The sequence below is a fragment of the Callorhinchus milii genome, unplaced genomic scaffold (assembly GCF_018977255.1).
Source record: "Callorhinchus milii isolate IMCB2004 unplaced genomic scaffold, IMCB_Cmil_1.0 Scaffold20, whole genome shotgun sequence".
NCBI classification, from domain to species: domain Eukaryota; kingdom Metazoa; phylum Chordata; class Chondrichthyes; order Chimaeriformes; family Callorhinchidae; genus Callorhinchus; species Callorhinchus milii.
The window spans coordinates 11,778,679-11,794,248 of record NW_024704761.1 but is presented as its reverse complement, the minus strand read 5'-3'; the positions used below and the strand labels follow the sequence as shown (position 1 = coordinate 11,794,248).

At 50.4% G+C, this 15,570-nt stretch overlaps 1 protein-coding gene across 1 annotated transcript in view; it reads left to right on the top strand.

The window, feature by feature from the left end:
- Positions 1-2,865, top strand: part of stxbp4 (syntaxin binding protein 4) — a 31,390-nt gene extending 28,525 nt beyond the window's left edge. The window contains exons 18-19 of the mRNA XM_042342573.1: positions 2,208-2,413; positions 2,760-2,865. Of these exons, the coding sequence (XP_042198507.1) occupies positions 2,208-2,413; positions 2,760-2,865 (312 nt within the window). The remainder of the gene's footprint in view (positions 1-2,207; positions 2,414-2,759) is intronic.
- Positions 2,866-15,570: the final 12,705 nt, after the last annotated feature.

The window sequence follows — 15,570 nt, the reverse complement described above, 5'->3', positions numbered from 1 at the left end:
TCTACACTGTCCGTCCACTCTCCCAGGTATGGGATGTATCAGAAGATCAATAGCAAGTCAAAATAGTGGGTAATCCTGCCACAGTATAAATCACTGGTGAGACCATACTTATTCAAGACTGTGTACAGTTCTGGTCGCCGCTGTACAAAAAGGATATTGGAGAAATCGAGACAGAAGAGGACAACCAAAATGATTGAGGGAATGGAGGGACTGGACTATGAGGAGCAACTAAGTAAATTGGGTATATTCACACGGAAAAGAGAAGATTGAGAGGCGGTCTTTAAGATTCTTAAGGGGCAAAACACTATAGATCATGACAGGCTGCTTCAACTTGTCCAGAATAGTAAAACCAGAGGATACACGGCCTGCGATTGAAGGGGTAAATTCAGAGTAAATCTTCGCAAACACTATTTTAATGAGTGAATAGAAAACCTGTAGAACAGGCTCCTGAGGGAGATGATTGAAGCAGGAAATGTTGATTCTTTCAAACACAGATTAGATCGTTTTCTTTTAAGGAATAACACTATAGGAAAAACTTAGGAATAATTTAGGAAATGGGATATAGTTATTTGGGACATATGCAACTACCAGGAAGGTGGAAGGTGAACTACAACAACAATAAGTTACATTTATATAGCGAGCTCCAAGCTGGGCGGCGTCTCAGAGCTTAAGAATTGTGGAGTCCGAGACCAAGGCGGGGGGAGGGGGAAGGTGACCATAAGCACGGTCAAAGAGGAAGGTCTTTAAGAGCAATCTGAAAATGGGGAAAGAGAGGGCAAGGCGAAGGGATTAAGGGAGGAAGTTCCATAGCTTTGGGGTGTAGTTGCTGAAGGCAAGGCCGCCAATGGTGGAGCAGAGGATTCAGGAGACATGGAAGAGGCCGGACCCAGTAGAGCGGAGGCAGCGCCTTGGGACGTCCTCCTGACGTGAAAGGCGCTTTATAAATGGAATCTTGTTGTTGTTGTAATGCTGTGGGAGAGAGGAGGTTAGAGAGATAGTGGGTGACCAAGGAATGGAGGGATTTAAACACTAGAGTGAGGATCTTGAAGTGGTCCGCTCTGTGACAGGAGCCAGTGGAGCGTGGCAAGGACTGGAGTAGTCGGGGTACGATGTTTGGTGCAGGTGAGAATGTGGGCGGCAGAGTTTTGAATGAGTTGAATTTTATGAATAGTGGAGGAGTGGAGACCAGCGAGGAGGGCGTTTGAGTAGTCCAGCTGAGAGGTGACAAAGGCATGGACCTTGGTCTTTTTCGTCTAGCTTTTGTTATGTTCTTACAAACTGTACCCATAGCAGCTGCACTTGCAACCAAAGAATCCAATATGGAATGTCTTCGGTGATACCCACTCACAAACCATTTAAAATGCTATAAACACTGTGTGTACACCTTAAGCAAAACTGCCATACATGTGCGATGAGCTTGTTATAGCTCATGAAATATAGAAGATCCCTGGTTATTTTATGATTGTCAGATACACAGACAAACATGACATCTTTATTAGTATAGAAGATAAATTAGTACAGATATAGGGTTAGAGACACAGTAAAGCTCCTCTACACTGCATCCACACTCCCAGGTCAGTGACAGCATTGGACTGGGTGTGTGCCTTGCTCCGTGTGGGTGCGAATGTCTATAATAAGCCTTGCATTTGATACAGTGCCTTATCATGTTGTTGAGGCGTTTCACAGAATCATAGAGTTATAGAATTATACAACATAGAGGGAGGCCCATCATGGCTGTGTCGGCTCTTTGAAAAGAGCTTTCAAATCAATCCCACTCCCCGCTCTCTCTCCCCGCAGCCTTGAGGATTGAGTGCCCAAATTTTTTTTTTTGGAAGGATTAGTACCAAAAGCAATCCACCAATTGTCTAACAACTGAGTTCCTATTTACTGTTAGGTAAACAGAGGGGTTTGAAGTAAGGAAACTTGCCTAAGGTTTAGAAAAAAATAATAATTTGATCACTTTAATCCCCGACTGTTTGCGGATACTGCTGCGTGCAATTGGCTGCCTCGTTTCGCCCATAAAATATACAGTCACTACACTTTACAGTATGGAGGGAAGCACTTTGAGACGTCTCAAAGACGTGATAAGGCCCTGGATCAAATGCAAGGGTCATCATTATTATTATGGAACTCGGGTCCTCTCTGGAACTCCATTGGGTCTGAAATGTAACTGGTCTCTGTGGTCCGTGTCTCTGTGTTGGCCTCAGGAAGCGAAGAGTGCGGTGGAGGAGTGCCGGGCTTTGCGGGGAAGAATCCACGTGGCGGAGGCCGCCCAGCGTCAAGCCCGGGGGATGGAGATGGACTACGAGGAAGTTATCCACCTTCTGGAGGCCGAGATCACGGAGCTGAAAGCACAGCTGTCAGAACAGCACGGCCAGAGCAAGGCAAGGCGGCGTTACCGTGGCGACGCCCGGTCAGCCTGCCCGCTCCTGTTTCCATTACATGTTCATTCCCGGCTCCCGAAAGTAGGTCAGGATCCGCCTTTTGTGTTGGCAGCGATTTCACATCAAACTAACCAAGAGACATCATGTGACAGCTCCAACGCTTGCTTGACTGAAGCCATTCGGCTTCCAACAAATCCTCTCTAAGTGGGTTACTGTCCATTAGCCCCCCCGCCTGGCAACGGCAATGAGTGGGGCTCTTTGTGTTCGTTCACTTAAAGGGACGCAGGCTCCCCTCCTCCCCCTCCCCCTTGCGTCCCCCCCCCAACAAAAATAGCTGAACCCCCCCCCACTTCACACATCCTGATTCTATCCCAGAGAACAAGAATGCGACTCCAACACTGAAGCCCTGACGAGGCTGCGCTCTGTGGAGATGCTGCCCTTTAAGTATGACTTTGAGATGTGGAATTACCGAATGTTATAGGCCTGGAATAATAATAATAACAATAATAATAAACCTGGCATTTGATGTAGCTCAAAGTGCTTCACGGGATACACTGTAAAGGTCCCTCAGCCCATCCAGTCTTTGCTGGGGTCCGGTCTCATGACACCCCAGACCGCACCCCCCCACCCCCCCCCCCCCACCCACCCACCCCGACGCGTGTGTCCCTCTTTGTTTCACGCCCACAAACACAGTCGCTCCACTTGACAATATATCCTGTGAAACGCTTTGAGACGTCTCAACGACCTGAAAAGGTGTAATATCAAATGCAAGGATTATTTGTGCAAGTGTGTCTCTCTCTTTTGCTTTGTCTCTATACGCGTGTGTGTCTCTCTCTCACTCTCTGTATACCTGTGGGTGTTTGTCTCTCTCACCCTCTGTATACCTGTGGGTGTTTGTCTCTCACTCTCTGTACACCTGTGTGTGTTTGTCTCTCTCACTCTCTGTACACCTGTGTGTGTTTGTGTTTGTCTCTCTCACTCTCTGTACACCTGTGTGTGTTTGTGTTTGTCTCTCTCACTCTCTGTATACCTGTGTGTGTATGTGTATAAGAACATAAGAACATAGGAATTAGGAGGAGTCGGCCATTCGGCCCCTCGAGCTGCCCCGCCATTCGATAAGATCATGGCTGATCTTCAGACCTCTGATTACCTGCCCTGTCCCCATATCCCCTAATCCCTCTGTTTTTTAAAAATCTATCAGTCTCAGCCTTGAAGATGTTCAGGGTCTGAGCATCTACAGCCTTCTGGGGGAGTGAATTCCATAAAGTCACTATCCTCTGAGTGAAGAAATGTTTCCTCAACTCTGTTCCAAAAGGCTGACCCTAATTTTCAGACTGTGACCCCTGGTTATAGATTCTCCCACCGGGGAAACAGACCCTCAGTGACTACTTTATCAGCCCTTTAAGAATCTTATAAGTTTCAATAAGATCTCCCCTAATTCTTCTGTACTAAAGAGAGTACAGCCCTAGTTTATTCAGCCTCTCCTCATAGGTCAGACCCCTCATCCCAGGAACTAACCGAGTGAATCCACGCTGCACCCCCTCGAGGCCAAGTATGTCCTTTTATAAATAAGGACCAAAACTGCACACAATACTCTCGGTGCGGTCTCACCAATGCCCTATACAGTTGCAGCAAGACTTCCCTACTCTTGTACTCTAAACCTTTGGCAATGAACGCTAACATGCCGGTCTGAAGAGAGTGAGAGACTGTATACCTGTGTGTGTCTCTCTTACTCTCTGTATACCTGTGTGTGTCTCTCTTACTCTCTGTATACCTGTGTGTGTCTCTCTTACTCTCTGTATACCTGTGTGTGTCTCTCTTACTCTCTGTATACCTGTGTGTGTCTCTCTTACTCTCTGTATACCTGTGTGTGTCTCTCTTACTCTCTGTATACCTGTGTGTGTCTCTCTTACTCTCTGCCGCCCCCCCCCCCCCCGCGGGGGCAGACCCCCCCCCCCCCCCGCGGGGCAGACCCCCCCGCGGGGCAGACCCCCCCCCCGCCCCCCCCCGCGGGGCAGACCCCCCCCCCCCCCCCCCCCCCGCGGGCAGACCCGGTACTCACCTGATTTGGGGTAAGTGACAATGAAGACATCGTCGTCCCGAACCTGAAACTCCTCCCGGAGATACCGCATCTGCTCCTCACTGTGGATCTCCGCGGGAAGCGGCAGCTCCTCATAGGAGAAGTTCATGTCCTCCCCTCACACAGCCCCGCACACAGCGACCACCCGCCCCGCACACAGCCCCGCACACAGCCCGCACACAGCGACCACCCGCCCCGCACAGCCCCGCCACAGCCGCACACAGCGACCCGCCCCGCACACAGCCCCGCACACAGCGACCACCCGCCCGCACACAGCGACCACCGCCCGCACAGCCCCGCACACAGCGACCACCCGCCCCGCACACAGCCCGCACACAGCGACCACCCGCCCCGCACAGCCCCGCACACAGCCCCGCACACAGCGACCACCCGCCCCGCACACAGCGACCACCCGCCCCGCACAGCTCCGCACACAGCGACCGCCGCACCCGCTCCGCACACAGCGACTGATTGTGGTTGACAGTGGGAGGCGGTGAGTGTTAAACTGTTCCTCTTTCGGATCCTCAGGAAACAGGAGAGAGGGGAGTGGGGGGAGGGGAGGAGGGGGGAGAGGGGAGTGGGGGAGGGGAGTGTGGGGGGGAGGGGAGTGAGGGCGGAGGGGAGTGGGGGAGGGGAGTGAGGGCGGAGGGGAGTGGGGGAGGGGAGTGTGGGGGATGGGGGGAGTGGGGGGGAGAGGGAGTGGGGGGGAGAGAGGGGAGTGGGGGGAGAGAGGGGAGTGGGGGGGGAGGGGAGTGGGGGGGGAGAGAGGGGAGTGGGGGGGAGAGGGGAGTGGGGGGAGAGAGGGAGTGGGGGGAGAGAGGGGAGTGGGGGGAGAGAGGGGAGTGGGGGAGAGGGGAGTGGGGGGGAGAGAGGGAGTGGGGGGGGGAGGGGAGTGGGGGGGGAGTGGGGGGGGAGTGGGGGGGGGAGTGGGGGGGGAGGGTGGGGGGGGGAGTGGGGGGGGGGGAGTGGGGGGGGGGAGTGGGGGGGGGAGAGGGAGTGGGGGGGAGAGAGGGGAGTGGGGGGGAGAGAGGGGAGGGGGGGGGGAGTGGGGGGGAGGGGAGGAGGGGGGGAGAGGGGAGTGGGGGGGAGGGGGGGGGAGAGGGAGTGGGGGAGAGAGGGGAGTGGGGGGGAGGGGAGGAGGGGGGAGAGAGGGGAGGGGGGAGAGAGGGGAGGGGAGGGGGGAGAGGGGAGTGGGGGAGAGGGGAGTGGGGGGAGAGGGGAGTGGGGGGGAGGGAGAGGGGAGAGAGGGGAGAGGGGGAGAGGGAGAGATGGGCGGAGAGGGGGAGAGAGGGGAGAGTGGGGGAGAGGGGGGAGTGGGGGGAGGGGGGAGGGGGGAGAGAGGGGAGTGGGGGGGAGAGAGGGAGTGGGGGGGAGAGAGGGAATGGGGGGAGAGAGGGGGAGTGGGGGGGAGAGAGGGGAGTGGGGGGGGAGAGAGGGGAGTGGGGGAGAGAGGGGAGTGGGGGGAGAGAGGGAGTGGGGGGAGAGGGGAGTGGGGGGAGGGAGGAGGGGGGAGAGAGGGGAGTGGGGGAGAGGGGAGTGGGGGGAGGGGAGGAGGGCGGAGAGAGGGAGTGGGGGGAGAGAGGGGAATGGGGGGGAGAGAGGGAGTGGGGGGGAGAGAGGGGAGTGGGGGAGAGAGGGGAGTGGGGGGAGGGGAGGAAGGGGGGAGAGAGAGGGGAGTGGGGGGAGAGGGGAGTGGGGGGAGAGAGGGGAGTGGAGTGGGAGGGGGAGGGGAGAGGGGGAGAGAGGGGAGTGGGAGAGGGGAGGAGGAGTGGGGGGAGAGAGGGGAATGGGGGGAGAGGTGAGGGGGAGAGGGGAGTGGGGGGGGGGAGGGAGGGGAGTGGGAGGGGAGGGGGGGAGAGAGGGGAGTGGGGGGGAGAGAGGGGAAGGGGGGAGAGAGGGGAGTGGGGGGGGGAGGGGGAGGAGGGGGGAGAGAGGGGAGTGGGGGGGGGAGGGAGGGGGGAGAGAGGGGAGTGGGGGGAGAGGGGGAGGAGAGGGGAGTGGGGGGGAGAGGGGGGAGTGGGGGAGAGAGGGGAGTGGGGGGGGGGGGAGGGGGGGGGGGGAGGGGGAGGGGGGAGGGAAGGGGAGGGGGGGAGAGAGGGAGTGGGGGGGGGGGGGAGAGAGGGGAGTGGGGGGGAGAGAGGGGAGTGGGGGGGAGAGAGGGGAGTGGGGGGAGGGGGGAGGGGGGGGAGAGAGGGAATGGGGGGGGGGAGGAGGAGAGGGGAGTGGGGGGGAGAGAGGGGAGTGGGGGGGAGGGGAGGAGGGGGGAGAGAGGGGAGTGGGGGGGAGAGAGGGGAATGGAGGGGAGGAGGGGCGAGAGAGGGGAGTGGGGGGGGAGGGTGGGGGTAAGTGAGAAAAAGCCTATTTTCCCCCTCATGGCCCCCCAGCGAGTTGTTCGGATCTGGAAGGCACTGCCTGGAATCTGAGAGCCGATCGGTTCCATAAAAACCTATGTCTCAGCGGTGGTTTTCCTCTTTCATGGACATAAAATAAAACAATAACAAATCGGTCACTCAACCCACGACTGTCTGTGGGACAGACGCCGCTGTGCGCAATCGGCTGCCACGTTTCGCCCACAAATATACAGTCAATTCACTTCACAGTCTATTCTGTGAAGCGCTTTGAGACGTCGAGAAGACGTGAAAAGCGCGATATCAAAGGCAAGGCTTATTATTATAACTTTCAAGGGAGAAGTGGATGGCTATTTGGGGAGGACATGTTTGCAGAGCTATGGGGAGAGTGCGGGAAGTGGGGTTGATTTGGAAGCTCTTTCGAAAGAACCGGCATAGACACGAATAGCCGAATAGTCTCCTTCTGCTGTGCTGTATAATTCTATGAGGTACAATGCATATTCTTATGCAACCATCTCCACTGCAAAACAAGATAGACATGGAGATTGTGCGGGTGAGAGCAGGTTTTGAGGACAAAAGTAATACACAAGTCCATGAAACAAAACATTAAAGTGAGTGAATAAGAGATCAACTGTTCACAGACAGCAGAAAATGTTATCTGAAAGTGTGTCTCTGACCTTCATTTACCCATCTACTTCCCTCTTGAAACCCAGGATGGGGCTCTTAATACAAGTTCTCTATTGTTTTATCTCTGTTAGTACAGACTTCCTCCGGGACACGAATTGTTGGATTCCAGAGCGGTTTCCCATGTCTGGCACACATGCAAGCCCAGGCCAAACACAACACACTCCGCAAAATTAACATTTTAAGGTTTTACATATGGCCCAGTAATGTCTTACAGATGGCTGGGTGATGTAATTGCACAGTTGATTGGAGAAGGATAGAGACACCCAGTCATGCAATGGGCTCTCACTAAAACCAACACATCTTTGATCACAGATGAGGAAGGCAGATGTGGACAAAATCCATGAAATCATAGAATCGTACAGCACAAAAAGAGGCCATTCGGCCCATCGACTCTGTGCCAGCTCTTTGGGAAGAGCAATGTAATGTCAATCCCACTCCCCGGCNTTTCCCCATAACCTGCAAACCCGTCCTCCTCAAATACCCGTCCACCGCGTTTTTAAAAGTTGTTATCGAATCGGCCTCCACCGCCCTTTCAGGCGATGCGTTCCAGATTCGAACAACTCGCTACGTGAAAAAATGTCTTCTCACCTCTCCCCTCGGCTTCTTTTAGAGACTATTTTAAACCTGTGACCTCGAGTCACCGAACCCACCAGTTTTTCCCTTTCTAACCTATCAAATCCCCTCATGATTTTGAAAACCTCTATTAGGTCCTCGTAACCTTCTCTGCTCCAATGAGAATAATCCTCACCTCTCCAGCCTTTCCTCATCATCAGGTCCCTCATTCCTGGTACCATCCTCGTAAATCTCCTCTGCCCTTTCCAATGCCTTAACATCCTTCCTATAGTGCGGTGCCCAGAACTGGGCGCAGTATTCTAACTGAGGCCTAACCAGTGTTTTATATCGGTTAATCATAACCTCCTGACTCTTGTACTCTATGCCCCTATTTATAAAGCCAGTATCCCATATGCCCTTTTTACAGCTTATCTACCTGTCCTGCCACCTTCAAGGATTCATTTACCTGCCCCCAGGTCTCTCTGTTCCTTCACCCCCTTAAGATTGTATTACCGCCTATATTGTTCCCCTCATTCTTTCTACCAAAATGCATTACTTCGCATTTCTCCACATTGAAACTCATCTGCCATGTGTCGCCCATTTTACCATTCTGTCTATGTCTTCCTGCAGTCGGCTCCTATCCTTCTCACTGTTTACCCCCTCCCTAACTTTGTGTCGTCTGCAAACTTGGAAATGGTACTTGCTATACCCAAGTCCAGATCATTTATGTATATTAAGAAGAGCAGTGGTCCTAATACCGATCCCTGGGGGACACCACTGTACACTTCCCTCCAGTCAGAAAAGCAGCCGTTCACCACAACTCTCTGCTTTCTGTCTCCCAGTCAGTTCTGGATCCACTGCCACTGTCCCTTTTATACCGTGGGCTTCTATCTTTCTTTCAAGTCTTTTATGTAGCACTTTGTCAAATGCCTTTTGAAAGTCCATATAAACTACATCTACTGCACTACCTTTATCCACCCTCTCCGTTACCTCATCGAAAAATTCTATTAGATTTGTTAGACAAGATTTGCCTTTAACAAATCGGTGCGGCTGTCCCTAATTAACCCATATTCTTCTAAGTGAAGATTTATTCTGTCCCGGATTATAGTCTCCAGGAGTTTCCCCACTACTGATGTTAGGCTGACTGGCCTGGAGTTCCCAGGTTTGTCCTTCTGTCCCTTTTTGTACAGGGAGTCACATTGGCCACTCTCCAGTCCTCTGGCACCACTCCTGTGTCCAACGAAGATTGAAAAATTGTAGCCAAAGCCTCCGCTATTTGTACCCGTGTCTCCCATAGTAACCTCGGCTGCATCCCGTCCGGACCGGGCGACTTATCTACCTTGAGCCCAGTCAACCTTTTCAGTACTTCCTCTCTGTTTATACTTATCCTATCCATTTCCTCTATCCTCTCCTCCGATACTGCGGCATTTGGTGCATCCACTTCTTTTGTGAAGACAGATGCAAAGTACTCATTCAGCACATCAGCCGTGCCCTCTGCCTCCACAGTAAGATTTCCCCCTTGGTCCTTAATTGGCCCCACCCTACCTTTGACTAGCCTTTTTTTCTTGATGTTTGTAAAATATTTTCGAATTCTCTTTAATGTTTCCCGCTAACCTTTTTTCGTATAATCTTTTTGCCGCTCTTATTTCCTTTTTCAAACCTCTTCTGCACTTCCTATACTCTACTTGTGGAGTCCTGTAGCTCAGTGGTTAGAGCACTCGCTTTGCAAGTGAGAGACCTGAGTTCAATTCCAGGCAGAGGGCGAAACCTTGGGCAAGTTTCCTTACTCCACACAGAGCCGAAATAATAATCCCTTCAAAAACCAAAAACAATAATTAATTGGTCATTTTCAATCTACGACTGTTTGTGGGACATTGCTGTGCGCAATTGGCTGCCGCGTTCGCCCACAAATATACAGTCAATTCACTTTGCAGTATGTTCTGTGAAGCGCTTTGGGACGTCCTCCCGACGTGAAAAGCGTTATATCAAATGCAAGGATTATTATTATTATTACTTGTTTGTCTTCTGTATCTTGGGTTTGACATTTGTCATATGCCTTCTTTTTCTGCTTCATTCTAGACACAATTACCTTCATCCTCCAGGGAGGTTTGGATGCCCTATTTATTATTATTTTCCCTTTTGTGGGAATGTATTTGTTCTGTCCCCGAGCTATCTCATCCTTGAAGACTTCCCACTGCTCTTTAGTTGTTTTACCTGCCAATCTTTCTTTCCAGTCCACCTTGGTTAGGTCCCTTTTTAACTCACTGAAATTAGACCTCTTCCAGTTGAGTTTCTTCACCTTAGATGGTTCCTTGTCCTTTTCCATATGCACTCTGAATCTAACGATGTTATGATCAGTATTGCCCAGAGGCTCTCCCACTGAAATCTGCTCCACTTCATTCCCCAGAACTGGATCTGGCACTTCCTCGTTGAGCTGGAAACGCAAGAATGTTGTCCTGTCTGCATTTTAGGAATCTTTCCCCGCCCTTGCCCTTTGCGCTGTTGTTTTGCCAGTCTATGTTCGGATAATTAAAGTCGCCCATTACCAGACTCTATTGGCCTTGCATCTGTCTGAGATCTGCTTGCAGATCTGCTCATCTATTTCCTTCCCCTATTTGTTGGTCTATAATATACCCCTGCCAGCGTAACAGCTCCTTTTTTTGTTCCTTAACTCTAACCAGATAGATTCTGTTTTGGGGCCCTCCAGCACCTCGACCCTTTCCACGGCTATAACCGTATCCTTGATTAACATTGCCACACCCCCTCCTTTTTTTCTTTCCCTATCCCTCCTGAATACATTATAGCCTGGAATATTCAGCTCCCATTCCTGTCCTTCTTTGAGCTAAGTCTCTGTTACTGCTATTACATCATATCACCTAGTTAAACTAGTTTAACCCTCCCCTACAGCATTAGATAGCCTGTCTGCAAGGACATTTGCCCCAACCCTGTTTAGGTGTAACCCATCCATATGGTACAGGTCCCACCTGCCCCAGAACTGGTCCCAATGATCCAGAAGCCTGAAGCCTTCTTTTCTGGACCATTTCTCCAGCCAAGCATTCATATTCTTTGTTCCTGCCATTATGGTACTCATTTGCCAGGGCGTAATCCAGTGATCACCACCTTGGATATTCTATTCTTTAACTTGTTCCCCAGCTTTTGATATTCACCCTGTAGCATCTCAGCCCTTTTTTTTACCAATATCATGGATCCCCACCTGGATCACCTTCTGGATGTTCCCCTTCCCCCTGAAGAATTTTATCCACCCATTCCGTGATGTCCAAGACCATTGCACAAGGCAGGCAACATACCATCTTCTGTTGCAGAAACTCCTGTCTATACCTCTCACTGTTGTATCCCCTATGACAACAGCATTGCTCCTGTTACCTATGTCCCCCTGTTCAACCAATTGGTTTATACTGTCCTCCCTGGAGATATCAACACTCTCAATGTTCAGTACAGAGTACTGGTTTGAGAGTGCTACACTATTGGGGGCATTCTGCCCTGCCCGTCCCCTCTTCTTATCATGCCGGACAGTCACCCAGTCATTTTCCATCGTCTAGTCCATCACATCCTCACAAGTTTGAAGCCCAAGGCTCCATCACCTCAGGGGTCCCATTATCTGCTGAAACCATCCTGTCCCTGAGCATTAACCGGATGCAAGCATCTCCCGAGCCTCAGGGGAGCGATGGTTTCCTCCATCATACTGTCCAGGAACCTCTCACTGTCCCTGATGGAGCGCAGGGTCTGCACCTCGGCTCCCAGCTCAGCTCCTCAGCTGGAGCTTCCTGAGTTGCAGACACTTGCTGCAGATGAAGTTGCCGGGGCTCAGGGCCCTCCATTACTCCCACATGTCACAGACCTCACATTTCACTTACCACATCATCTTCTCACAGAGTGTTTTCTATATATGTATTTTTTATTTTTTGTTTTTTTGTTTTATTTTTGTCAGTGTTATAGTTTCTGACAGTTCCTTGTTTGTTGGTGTCTCCCTGGCTCTGCTGTTGAAAATGACGTCACACCAACGTCACTTTTTCTTTTTTTCGTCGCTCCGACAGTTCCAGTTTACCTCAGCCTCCGCTCTGCCCTGACTCCTCTCCCCGAGTGACCGAGTGCTTACCTCAGCCTCCGCTCCGTCCTGACTCCTCTCCCCGAAATGCTTGCATACCACAAGCCAACCTCTTTTGGTGGGATCAGAAAAGAAGTTGTCATATAGTGACCTACATTCGCCTGTGACTGCCGGTGTACTAACATCACAATGCTGCTTGGGGAAATGTACTTTAAATAAAGAATGCGCGACTGAAAGAACTTTTGAACAGGGCTTAGCTTATACAGAAGGACAGATCGTTGAGGGAAAACTTTGACTAGGAAAAAACATCAAACCCCTCCTCAAGTACATTGTGCGGAGAGGCTGCGTAGGAACTCAGCAACAGATGAAAGAATTACAAGAGACACACAGAATTGACCAGAGTTAAAACAGGCGCTGGAGGAAAGAGAAAGTGAAATAGCAGGAAAGGATAATGAAATGACAGAGTTAAGATCAGCTTTGGGGGTAAAGGAAAGGGAATCCACCGATCGGGAGCTGTACGCAGAGAAGGAAAACCATGAGGCTGAAAAGGTTAAAATGAAAGAAATAGAAAGTAACAATCAGTGCAGTATAAGAGAGTCGGGAGCCATGGCAGACAAGTGGGGCATAGTGGGTTTGGCTTACGCTGAGAAAAGGGGATACGAGGAACAGAAACAAACGGTTAAAAAGCTCGAGGGTCTCCACCCCCCCCCACCCCGCACCACATTACAAGAAACCGGATTTAACCCTTTCTTCCCATATCCGGCTTATACCTATGCCCCTTTCACAATCATCTATTTATCACCATAAAAGTCGAGGGGGCGCCAGGCAGACTTTACTGGTCGATACCGGATCTACTCATACTTTATTTCATACCGATGAACCTAAATCTTTTCACGGATCCACAGGGGAATCATACTTACTTCGAGGCTTTAACGGATCACATCAAGTTGGTGCACGGCTTAAAAATACATCTGTATACATCGGTCCCGCTGCGGTTAAAATGCCCATGAAGCGAGGTTTACTTGGTTCTGATATTTTGACTCGTTATGGAATGATTGTGGATTATACTAACTCGTGTCTGTGGGGCCCAACCTCTCCCCGGGTTCATCATGATTCGACTCAAACAAAGTGTCAACGCTTAGCAATCTATCTTGTTGTTTTGGATGTGTTCCCCCGTGTCGCTGATTAAAGCCCCCGAGGCGTTCCGATCCCGAGCTTCCACAGCTTATTACTGGTTACAATATGGCAATGGCTAAACACAAGTACGATTGTGGGCGGTTCAATAGAGGTGGAAGAAATCAATGGTTCCCCCACGAAACTGTACCTCATTCCGATCGAAAGTCACACTTTTGTACAAGCTGCTATTAACTTACTAGAACAAGGTGTTATACGAGAAGGCACCTGCACTACTAATTCTCCCATTTGGCCTGTCAAGAAACCTGATGGTAGTTGGAGATTAACCATTAGCTTAAATTAAATTCTGTTACCCCAGCATGTTTCCCAGTGGTCAGCGAAATTACTAATAGTTTATCCTAAATATCTCCTAAGTCCAAATTCTTCTCCACACTTGATAGCGCCAAGTTCCTGAAATTATCTGATCAGTACAAATTTGCATTTGACGGACGGCAATACACTTGCACGTGTCTTCCTCAGGGATTTCACAATTCCCCTACTATCATCCATAAACGTATGGTAAATATGCTACGGGGATACCATACTTCGAATGACTCAGCTATTCTCCAGTATGTAGATGACATACTTATAGCAACAGAAACAAGACAACAACACCTCACTCTTTTAACCGAAGTGCTTGCTAGATTACAAGCGGCAGGACTTAAGATTAACCCCCGAAAGATCCAGCTGCTCCAATCCTCTGTGAACTTTTTAGGAGTTACTTTATTCGAGAAAGGGCAGTCACCCAATGCACCTAAAGTGGCCGTTATTCAGAGATTACCGCTTCCTCGAACAGAAACGGCACACCGATCATTTCTGGGACTCGTGGGGTACCAGAGATCGTTTATTCCTCAGTTCGCAGATATGGCTAAACCCCTGTACAATTTTATCAGGGATAAACGACGATGATATACCCAAGCGATAAACAGATGAACACACTAATGCGGTTATGGCGTTTTAAAACAGGTTATTATGCAGGCGAGGTTACTATCTCGCCAGACCCCGCTGCTCCGTTTCATCTAGAGGTAGCAGCTACGGACATCAGCCTTACCGCTGTGCTCGCCCAACAACAGATTCAACAGATTCTGCCTATTGCTCTTGCATCCAGACTTCTTACCGGTGTAGAACAACAGTATGACCCTTGTGAACGTCATCTTCTTGCTACTTGCTGGGCGATTAAACATTTCACCTATATTACCGGCTTACAGAAGATATTACTTCACTCCCCACACACTCCGCTCAATCTCCTGATAATATAATAATAATAATAATTCTTGCATTTGATATAGCGGATTTCACGTCTTCTCGACGTCTCAAAGCGCTTCACAGAATATGCTGTAAAGTGAATTGACCGTATATTTGTGGGCATCACATCAGGCTTGTGATGAAGCATGATGATACCCTCGTCTCCTCACAAAGACTTAATCACTGGATGCTGTTGTTGGTTGATCGAAACATTGAAATCACACCGAGACAAACTACGCTCATTTCTCAAATGTTGCATTATTTCGGAGATGAACACACTTGTCCCCGGCCCTTACTTCAATTTCCTCAGCACCCGGTATCGAAGACTCCCCTCAAAACACCAGTTGAGGATCCACAGCCGATGGATGGCTCATCCTACTATATACACAGAGTGCAGTAAACTGGTTTTGCTGTATTTCTGCCACAAGAAACACTCAAATTGACACGTGTGCCTCACTCCGGTCACTATGCCGATCTTGCATTATATACTGCAGTTACCCACACAGTAAATCAACCAACTAACATTTAGTCTGACAGTGCGTACAGGGTTAACATCGTTATTTTACTCCTGCTTTACGCCTCTAGGGATTTTTGATCTGCAGATAATAAACCCCTTATACATTGTACAAACTACACCTCTCCATATTGGTAAGGTAAAGGCACACTCCTTTACCACCATGTATGCTGGTAATAATCCAGCTGATCGAGCTGCGGAAGAAGCAGCACAAACGGCCATTCGATGGATTCCCCCATTTGATCCCAATGTTCAATTGTAACTGAACGTACCAGCACAGATCTCCCATCGCTCCAGATGACCTCTGTTCCCTATCGTGATGGCATACAGTGGCATACCGATGGCTATAAAGCTCCACCTCCCACCTCAAGGGTTGTGGATCCTACACTCATTCACACTGACTCTCCCAATTCTAAACCCATTCTATTTCATCCCACTAGATCTTCTTCCAGCTCTTCCACAATCACCCTGGTGGAGGACATTCTGCCGCCTCATCCAGTATTGCAAAAGTACTTAGCTCT